The sequence below is a fragment of the Phoxinus phoxinus genome (genome assembly GCF_949152265.1).
Source record: "Phoxinus phoxinus genome assembly, chromosome: 1".
Classification (NCBI taxonomy): Eukaryota; Metazoa; Chordata; class Actinopteri; order Cypriniformes; family Leuciscidae; genus Phoxinus; species Phoxinus phoxinus.
Genome location: NC_136876.1, coordinates 35,155,433 through 35,165,540, shown reverse-complemented (window position 1 = coordinate 35,165,540; position 10,108 = coordinate 35,155,433). Strand labels below are relative to the sequence as shown.

Sequence of the window (10,108 nt, the reverse complement as noted above, 5' to 3'; positions counted from 1 at the left end):
CTCATTGTGACAACTAACCACTCCCACGTTTTTTGAGTTTAGAATAAAATACTGCATTCGAATGGATCCAGCTTTTATTTCTCATTTGCACTTCAACCAGCCGTGACACTTTTACCCCCGGTTTAACAAACAAGGCTTAAGCCTAGTCCCAGACTAATATGCCAGTATTAGCTGTCTTAACTGAAAGCAACTTGCACTGACACTTCTTAAAATATGTCAGTGCCATTTTTTTTGTCTCAAGATGCACACCAGTTGTTGTTGTTTTTGTTTTTGTTTTTTTTCTAAGGCACATTTATAAAAGTAACTTAAATGTCCTAATTGAAGGTCTAATCCTGGCTTAATCTAAGCCCTATCTGTGAAACCAGGCCATAGTCATTCAATCATAATATATATTATCAGCTCTGGAATGTAAATAAGAAAAAATAAATATGTCAACACATTTGCACTTGTCAAGGCAGAGCAAATTCCTTAGGCTTCAATGGGCAATGCTGAGATGATTCATAGCAAATGAAGTGTTCTTCTACTGTGCTCCACAAAATGAAAATCCTTGATTACCTATAATGAAATATAAATGGGAAAATTATGTTCCTGAAAGTACCACATATGCACATATGCGTTTAATAAGGTGTTCAATTTACTTAAAAGTCATATGAATTCCTTTGTATTATTTTCATTTAGAACTTTAATTCTATCTTACATTTATATTTGAATTTCAACTTTGCATTGTTTTCACTACCTAAAAACAAATGCAATTCAATTTCTTTTCAAAAAAGCTTTCAATAATTCTGAATAGAGCACAAATCCTAATATAAAGATTTTGCTCCAGTAGCTTATTAACTCTCAAGTCTGTCACAATAATAGACAGCAAATTATTACAGTGCCTGAACTTCGACCTCTGAGAGGTATTTGAGATGTTCTAGGAAACCTGAAGGATGTGAGTTAACAGCAATGAACCATAAAGAAATAAAAAGAAAGAGAAAAAAAAACTTTTAAAATCAAGATGATACCCCCCCCCCCCCAAAAAAAAAAAAACCTATTATAAATTTAGCACGATCACTTGTATTTCCATATCCCTCAGTGTTGCTGAACCCCTGCAGACACTATAGTCTCCACTTTTACAACCGTTAAAAGGCGTATAAAACTAAGCTCTCAAATAAATTCCTTAATCTTCTATAATGAATTCTCCAGGCTCTTTTGACATGTCACTGACGCAGGAGTGGATTGTCCCCCGAACGTACGTTTTTGATACGTCAGAGCGATGATCAAAAACCACAGCATTCAAATTGACCGAAACGTCACACATTAAACATATTGCTGACACAGATGCTCAGATTAAAGAGTGAGGTTGCAAGAATTTCCATACTGTACGGTACACTCTGCAGCTCAGTCGAATATGAAAGCGCCAGAGCTGCCGGCAGAATTCATTTAGGTATGTTTGAGTCTCTCAGCTGAAGATTCCCTGAGCCTGAGATTAGAGCAACCCAGAGTCGGACCTGACATTCTTTTTCTAGTGCTTTCAAATCAAACATGCATGCGTTCAGTTTGAGCTACTTAAAGTTTGAGGAGTTGAGCATTATAGGCAAGGAATGTATAACCATAAAACTCCCAACTCCATGAGGCTTAGTGATGAATATCTGCTCCAACCTCTATGAATCATTAAAACACCTTCTATTATTTCTAACATTTCTATTTCATATTTGAACAAATGCTAGGTCTAAACTCTCCACGTAAGAAGCACAAGCTGGATGTCATTCACAGCTGGACTGTAGAAAGAGAGTGATAATAATGTGTCAGGCTAATGTCTGTGAGACTGCACTGCTACAGGGACAAAGGATTCTCATTAGTCATACTGTCTATAAGACACTTATCCATCCTCTCTGCAGCTCCTCGCTTATAATGAGAGAATGATTGCATCTTTCTATGCAACTGGAAAAACGTTTTTTTCAGTATTACGCAAACAATTTAGCTTTCCGGTTATGGAAACACAAGATTAAAGTGTTGTCAAATAAGCCACACTTCAAGAATTTGCTAAAAATGCAAATGACATTGCAGGATTTTTAACTCCTGAGCACTCGACTCCCAAACGGTCGGGGAAAACAGGGTTCCAATAACAGCCGGTCCACGCCACCTCTTCTTCAAACTGCTGGGGTGTGTGTGAGAGTGTGTACAGCTATTATTCTGCTGCTTTCGTACTGGCAACTCAAGAGCACCATCTTCAGTCCAACTGAATTTTGGTCAATCCAGTGTTAGGTGGGGAACATTCAAGAGTAAAACAAAAATTGTGGAGTACCCAGAGGTGTAAAGACGAGTACCTGAAAACCATACTTGAGAGTAAAAGTACAGATACCTTACAGCGAAAATGACTTCATTACAAGTCACCAATTCCAATACAACTTGAGTAAAAGTCTTGAGGTAATGATGCACGGGGCAACTTTTTTGGATGCCATCGGCCTCAACACCAATTGCAGGCATGTCCTCATCTCATGTGATATATGCAACACCTGTGATTCAGAAACTACCTGCTAATTCACTTGTAATGGGGTACATTAGCTTTATTGACAAGTTTGGGTGAGTAGGGACAAAATGCACAAGATATAATACCTTCAATGCCCTGTAGATGGAGATACTTCGTCTTTTCTAGCAGAAATAAACTGCCTCAGAAAAAGCTAGGTGCCATGCATTACTCATCACAAATGTTTTGGAGTAAAGAAAGAGTATACTATTCAAAAATGTAGTCAAGTAGAGTAAAATTTGCTAATATATTTTATACTCAGTCAAAAAGATACTAAAGTACTTGTCACTAATCACATTTACTCCAGTACTTTGTATCACTGGAGTACCTAACCCCCCAAATCTCAACCAGGGGGCCAGCGCTCATCTCGGGTATACTTAAATAAAATACATGTGTACAAAATTTATATCATAAATATGAATCATGAAATACATTTTGGAGAACTACAATTGTGGCAGTCTGCCGTTTTGTTAAATACATTGCTACTTTCTTCGCTAATAAAGGTTAGCTGGTAAAACCTAAATGAGCACCTGTTTGATAGGTCAGCAGTTGGATTGTGGAGTTAGAGAACACAAACTATAAAATGAATGCAAACACAATCAGTTAATTTGAGTCACTTTTAGTCAATTCAAATGATTTTACTACGTTTCGTTTTTACACAACTTTATACAAATGCTTCACAGGTGGCCATTTGAGAACCACTGATCTAATCCATCAAATACTATATGTTGTATGTCCTTTCGCAATGATTCAACTTACTAATAGGAGGAAACTATACACTCTTATAGAGTAAAATATACTATAAATCTGAAATTACTCACTAACAAGCATTTTAGATGCATGCCAACCATGTCTTTATAAAATTATTTGAAATAATGATTTTAACGCTGCTAGGCCTTACTGATAAATTGAAAATCATATGCAAATCTGACTTCATATTTATTCTACTATAGCATTTGTTTATGTTCAGGATATTAGGTTTCTAGTTTATAATGCACTGATCAGGTTGCAGGTACGCAATACAAACCCAACTACTTTCTTTTATTAAATATATATTTATTTATATTTCATATAGGACTTCATACTATTTCATTTTAAACATCCTCGCCAGAAAGAAAAGCTCTGCTGACTCCTTCCTGCTTGCTTTTGGCTTTACAGTTCTTACATCTTGGAACATAGAGGAAAGTCTCTGCTGGAGCTGATTGGCCAGAGCTCCATCCCAGAATTTACAAATCAAAGAGCCCCCGGGACGCAAAACCTTGTCAGCTAAGTCCAGCGCTGATAGACACATGGTGACCAGTCTTTCATGATCCAGTTCCCTGAGCCCACTGGCATTGGGGGCCATGTCACTGAGGATGACATCTGCTCGAGCTTCAGGGAGGAGCCTCTCCAGCGCCATGTGAGTTGAAGGAGCAGTGACGTCGTGATTGGACAGAAACTGAGCTCCATCCAAAGGGGCGATGCGTGATATGTCTATTCCTATTACGCTTCCTTTTGGAAGATCTGCACCTGGAATGAACAAGGTATGGTGTTTATATCAGCTTTGAATAAAGAATTTAATAAACATTTAAAGGCCTGTTCACATCAAGAACGATAGCTATAAAGATAACGATAACTATATTTACATCCACACCAGCGGACGAAATGCAGCATGGATTCTGATTGGCTGCCAATGTTTTTATCGTTCAGCCTGAAAACAAATAAAACGTTCTGAAAGTGATTCCAACAGTATTGTTTATCTGTGTTGTTATCGGTAGTTGTGGTGTGGACTGCACTAATCTTTTATCCTTAACTTTTTTTAGAACTATATTTTTCCTTTTCTTTTTACCCATGTATACACTACTGTCCAAATATTTGAGCTTGGTAAGACTTAAATTATTATTTCGTATGCTTACCTAGGCTGCTTTTATGTTATTAAAATACAGTAACAACAGTAATATTGAGAAATATTATTACTACTATTTTCTATTTTAATATATTTTAAAATGTATTCCTGTGATGGTAAAGCTGATTTTTTTTAACATCATTACTCCAGTATTTAGTGTCACACCATCCTTCAGAAATCACTATAATATGATGATTTACTATCAATGTTGGAAACAGTCTATTTTGAATAAATTCTGTTCTTTTTAACTTTTTATGAATCAATAAATCATGAAAAAAATATCGCAGGTTCCAAAAAAAATATTAGGTAGTAGCACAACTGTTTCCAACATTGATCATAACTGAGTATCAAATCAGCATATTATTATGATTTCTGAAGGACCATGTGACATTGAAGACTGGAGAATGGCTGATGAAAATGCAGTTTTTAATATTTTTAAATTGCAATACTTTTCACAATATCACTGTCCAAACGATTGACCTGTGCTAACATTCTGATTTGATGCTCAATAATCATCTTGTTATTATCAATGTTGAAAACAGTTGTGCTGCGTAATATTTTTGCAATTTATGTTCAGAACTTTTTTTTATAAAAAGTTCAAAAGAAGATAATTTATTTAAAATATGTAATATATTAACTCACTTCACCTAACCAGCTAGGCACTCGTATTTGCCCCACAAGATGGCATGCATAAGTTAGATACCATATGATGTGATATCATATAGGCTAAGTGATTAATTCATTTAAATTCAATTCAATTCAGCAGCTCACTTACTTTCTGCTGTTGAATTGACTCTCTGGACGGCAACTTGACTCCACGCACCAGGCGCAGCACCACAATCTATGACACTTAAACCAGGTTTCAGAAGTCTGTATTTATCATCTATCTCGATCAGTTTAAAGGCGCTTCTACAGCGGTAATTCTGCAGGTGAGCAGCTTTAACGAAAGGGTCATTGAGCTGCCGCACCAGCCATCTCTGATCAGCAGCACTTTTCCCCTTCATGTGCAGAGGCGTCTTCTTTAGATAGACCGCTGACACGTGAATGCACGACCTCTGTATACATTTCCACATAATTTACAAAGAAGTGACCTGTAGAAGAAATTAATGAAGAAGTAACGTTACATGAAGACACATGTGCGCCTGGTGTCCGCATGATGTCAAAGATGCGCGAACTTTGCGCAGAACCTTTCAAATAATGCATTTGTCTTTAGGATAACGTATTAATCATTTAGATTACATTTATTAATGTATATATCCGATAATCTCACAGTTTTAAATGGCCATCCTTGAATTTATTTCTGTCTAATATTTTTTTCAGTCGAGAATATTTGACTGTTGCACACTACGTGAAGGACTCGTTCTTTTGAGTCGGATCTTTTCAATGAACTGCATGTGACGGAATGAGGATAAATAACAGCCTTTAATAGTCACATAGCAGAAATATTACTAAATAAAACGTATTTGATATATATTTTCAAAAACATAAAAAACTATTAATTGATTGTAGGTGGTTTACATATTATTATTTTTGTTCGTTTAGTTCTGTTCGAAAGAACCGATTCACAGAAACGAGTCGGATTTCCGATCGAGAACATTTCACTGTTGCACTCTCGATTACTAAACGTAGGTAGGCGGAGTTCATATATTTTGCAGATCTGTAAATCATCTGTTGAATTTGGAACAATAATAACCTGTATGTGGACGTCAATCACTAAGATGACCAAATTCACTGTTGTCAACCTGAAGCCTCCATGTGATCGCGAGCAACACGCGGGAAACAAGCTCGACCGATTCTTTAAACTATAAGCCTCTAATATCCGTACGCATCTGTCTTAATATATGTTATTACATTTTTTTGTCTACTGATTTCGTTGGACAAAGTAAACTAATTATATGGGTAGAATCAACTTAAGAAACTGCATTGTACTGATTTAGCCTATATTAATCATCCCTATAAATTATCATTTGTCGCTTGTTTATAGATTCTTAAGAAAAGCTACGTTCATCATCTTTTGAATGCTGCACTGGTAGTGTAAATAAAAGTAAGAACTTGATCTTTATAATGAAATATATTATTTAAAATACAAATCATCTATATTGCAGGAAGCAACTGCTAAAAGACATAACATTATAATGATATAACGTTAGCCCATATATAAAAACATTGTATTACAGCATGTTGTGTTATATGTATAGGGTGACGATGCTGAGCTCTAAACTGCTGACCCTGGTGCTGGTAGTGCAGCCTGGCCGGGTGTTACTGGGCATGAAGAAAAGAGGCTTTGGAGCGGGCAAATGGAATGGGTTTGGAGGGAAAGTCCAGACAGGAGAGACCATAGAGCAGGCTGCCCGACGGTGAGTCCAAAACCCATTCACTGAAGTGTTCTTCTGCAGTAATGCCACAGAAGAGTTCAGTATCCATATGCTATTGTGGATTTAATTAACATTTTTAATTAGAATTTAGTTTAATTTTTTTTGTTTTAATTCTCATTTAGTTTGTGTTAAAGTTTGAGTTTAGTGTTTGTGTCGTTTTTATTAGTCTAATAAAAATGTCTATATAGTTTTTATTACGTTTTAGTTTTAATACATTTAGTCGTTAAGTTTAAACTAAACAAAAAGGAGAAATGTTGCTTTGGTAACTCAAAACTATGAGTTTTTAAATATTTTTTTTATTTAATGTTTATTTTATTTCAAGTAATGACAATTATTTTTATTTTATAATTTGTTAACAATAATAATACTGGTTAATATAATGTGACCAAATTTCTGAAATGGGACCCGTGACCATTTCCTAGTTCGGTGGTTAAAATATTAAGATCTAATGTTTGTTGTTTTTTAATTGTTGTGGGTTTCATATACTGTTATTATAATCGGTGTTGGGGAAAATGACTTTTTTAAGTAATGTGTTATAATATTGCTTTACTCCCTAAAAAAGTAACTAATTGCATAACTTGGTTACTTTTTATGGAAAGGAATTCGTTACATTACCTTTTCTCACCTGGGCTGTGCTAATCATTTTTAAAAAATCCAATTTTTTTGGCAAATGTGAAGACCAAAACGCAGGAGAAGAAAGTTAACACTCTAACATCAACAATAAAAACGAAAATGTGATGTTTATCTAAAATCATTTTTGCTTACAAATAAGGTTTAATTGGATCATCGAAGGTCAGCAGCAAAAACATTGGTTAATAAAGTAAGAATAAATGCGTACAGTACATTTGTGTTATTTAGCATTTAATAATTGAAGGTTTGCGTAATATTTTGAGTTTGCATTTCACTGTTTTTATTCATTTTTAAAGAAGCACTGACTGATTCTGTTTTTGTGCACGTGAGATGAGGAAACGTGAGCCTGCTCCCATTTAGTCTAGAACTGCAATAAGCATCATGTTCACACAGCGCACTCACATAACCTACGATTTCTCTCAACATGGGGACAGGAGAGCTGTCAATTTATACATGGGGATACATAGTAACTTGCATCACTTATTTGTAACTGTAACTTATATAGTATTGTACATTTTAAAATGATGCGTTATTTTAGTAGTTACTTTAAAAAAGTAATCCAATAACATAACTTGCATTACATTTAACCCCCCAACACTGGTTATAATTATTAATGAGGTTTGCGGGTCTAACAAACCCTACCTGGTTTTACTACAGTTCACCAAAAACCACACTATGAAAAATAATAGTAACCATTGTATCAAAACGATATTATAACAAAATGATGACTTTATAAAACCTATTTAACAAATATATTTGAAAGTTTCTAATTGTATTTAATATTTACATTTTCATAAACAGTGAATATACTGTATACAGTAATTACTTTTTTTTAATGTTTTATGTTGTGTTCAGAATTTTTTTGCAGTGTATTTGTTATAAAATTAGACATTTCCTGGAACTTGACACCAAAGATTGTCACCCATTAATATAATTGTGTTACAGTTCAAACACTGAATAATAGCAGTGTTTTTCAGGAGTAAAAATCATTAAGAATAGTCTTCTTTCTGGTACCAAGAAGACTGTAGGTGTACCATGTTTCACTTTAGAAAAGCCATCATTTTCCCTCCTGCAGTGTCTGTTTTTTCACTTCCTTGAAGCTACACATCAAAGTTAAACAGTTTGAACCTTGTAACGCTGTGAATGTTTGATATTATTTACTTCACTGTTGAACTTAACAATGGTGTCAGCGATTGGTCATGTTCAATCTTCCCTGCTTTTATTGGTTTCCAGCTGAAACAAAATGCCATTTAATTTGACAGGGAGCTGCTAGAGGAAAGTGGCCTCACTGTTGACACCCTTCTCAAGATTGGAAATATCAAATTTGAGTTTATTGGGGAAACAGAACTGCTCGATGTCCACATTTACAGAGCTGACACCTATAAAGGAGAGCCAACCGAATCAGACGGTAATACAGCTCCACATCACTTTATGATCCAGTTTGTGAGACACATACGGAGACAGAAGGTCTAATAACGTGCCACTAAAGCGGTTTGTTTTGTCTTTCAGAGATGAGGCCACAGTGGTTTGACACAGACAAGATACCTTTCAGCCAGATGTGGGCAGATGATGTCCAGTGGTTCCCACTGATGCTTGAGAAAAAGAAGTTCTTGGGATATTTTAAATTCCTCGGTCATGATGTGATAGTGGAGCACAAACTGGAGGAGGTGGACGACGTTTGATTGGGGTTTTAATACCATTGATGGACATTGTCACTGTATCAGTGGAAATTATCCAGCAAAATCTGATGTTCACACAAATGAGTACATGACTCCATGGAGCACGACATGCATAAGAAAATAGCGTTATCCATTAGTTTGATGTTTCATTAATAATAATATTAATTTAATTAATATTTCATTCATATATTTTGGTTGAATCCTCAAATGCATCATGATGTTTTGTTTTTACATGTTTCTTTGTTCCTCATTCTTATAACTGATTTTCCATCAGAAGTGTACATAAAGTTATTTCATCTTCAACTACCTGTCATCTAAAAAACAAGTTTAATCAGAAGAATTTCATTAAATATCCTGACATACATCTTTGTGCATTCTTCAACGATTTAAAATTATATATGATAAATATATATATATATATATATATTTTTTTTTTGCTATACTTTAATATCTAGGGGGAAAAAACGGCTGCATAATATTAACCGGTTTCAAAAACATATATGTTGAAAACAGTTTTGCTGCTTTAATTTTTTTGTGGAAACAGTACGGTAATCATTTCTTTATTATTATTAAATTATTACAAATTATTGAAATCTTTTTTATACATTATGAATGTTACTGACACTTTTGATCAAACTTCTCAAACTTGCATTTACTCTCTGTGCCAGCAGATGGCAGAATTGTATATGCATTAGAGTACAAAAACAGTCAGTTTCCATTCCTTTATTGCTTTCCTCAACCGAACCATCAAACATGAACAACTGATAATAATAATAAGCTCTGCGAATGTGTTTACTAGAATGTTAAACAATTAAGTTAAAATACGCATGATACATGCGTTATCAACAACAGCAATGTGTCAATCTATGCAACATGAAAAATTGGCAGACATATTTCAAAGTAAAGTTCACGTAGTAGCTTACAAGCAGTCTGAGAATTTCAGACCTTCGTGATTTATCAAATGAGTGAAAACAGGTCTGGTCTGGTGTAGACTATAGAGCAGCTAGCGACTAATAATTCCATGCTA

General features: G+C 34.8%; 2 protein-coding genes across 6 annotated transcripts; one reads left to right on the top strand and one right to left on the bottom strand.

Moving 5' to 3' along the window:
• Positions 1–3,454: 3,454 nt before the first annotated feature.
• Positions 3,455–5,691, bottom strand: mrm2 (mitochondrial rRNA methyltransferase 2). Of its 2 annotated transcripts, XM_079606120.1 has the most exons (3): positions 5,668–5,691; positions 5,173–5,488; positions 3,455–4,021 (listed from the first exon to the last, which is right to left on the bottom strand). In XM_079606120.1, the coding sequence occupies exons 2-3, from the start codon at positions 5,468–5,470 to the stop codon at positions 3,597–3,599; spliced, it is 723 nt and encodes a 240-aa protein (XP_079462246.1). In that variant the 5' UTR covers positions 5,471–5,488; positions 5,668–5,691; the 3' UTR covers positions 3,455–3,596. The 2 variants fall into 2 exon arrangements, with proteins under 2 accessions (XP_079462246.1, XP_079462245.1); XM_079606119.1 differs by lacking the exon at positions 5,668–5,691 and having other exon boundaries at positions 5,173–5,571.
• On the top strand, positions 5,200–9,468 carry nudt1 (nudix (nucleoside diphosphate linked moiety X)-type motif 1). 4 transcript variants are annotated; one of them, XM_079606171.1, is made up of 5 exons: positions 6,118–6,218; positions 6,382–6,441; positions 6,596–6,754; positions 8,665–8,810; positions 8,912–9,444. In XM_079606171.1, exons 3-5 carry the CDS (start codon positions 6,603–6,605, stop codon positions 9,082–9,084), a joined length of 471 nt encoding a protein of 156 aa, XP_079462297.1. In that variant the 5' UTR covers positions 6,118–6,218; positions 6,382–6,441; positions 6,596–6,602; the 3' UTR covers positions 9,085–9,444. The 4 variants fall into 4 exon arrangements, with proteins under 4 accessions (XP_079462299.1, XP_079462300.1, XP_079462297.1 ...); XM_079606173.1 differs by lacking the exons at positions 6,118–6,218; positions 6,382–6,441 and adding an exon at positions 5,200–5,326 and having other exon boundaries at positions 8,912–9,468; XM_079606174.1 differs by lacking the exon at positions 6,382–6,441 and having other exon boundaries at positions 6,086–6,218; positions 8,912–9,446.
• The last annotated feature ends 640 nt before the right edge of the window (positions 9,469–10,108 follow it).

Bases quoted from the DNA above. Each gene is read 5' to 3' on its own strand.
- mrm2 (XM_079606120.1), bottom strand. From the start codon at position 5,470: ATGTGGAAATGTATACAGAGGTCGTGCATTCACGTGTCAGCGGTCTAT. The intron at 4,022-5,172 runs GTAAGTGAGCTG...TGTTCATTCCAG, and splicing joins AGTCAATTCAACAGCAGAAA to GTGCAGATCTTCCAAAAGGA.
- nudt1 (XM_079606173.1), top strand. From the start codon at position 6,603: ATGCTGAGCTCTAAACTGCTGACCCTGGTGCTGGTAGTGCAGCCTGGC. The intron at 6,755-8,664 runs GTGAGTCCAAAA...TTAATTTGACAG, and splicing joins ATAGAGCAGGCTGCCCGACG to GGAGCTGCTAGAGGAAAGTG. The intron at 8,811-8,911 runs GTAATACAGCTC...TTTGTCTTTCAG, and splicing joins AGAGCCAACCGAATCAGACG to AGATGAGGCCACAGTGGTTT.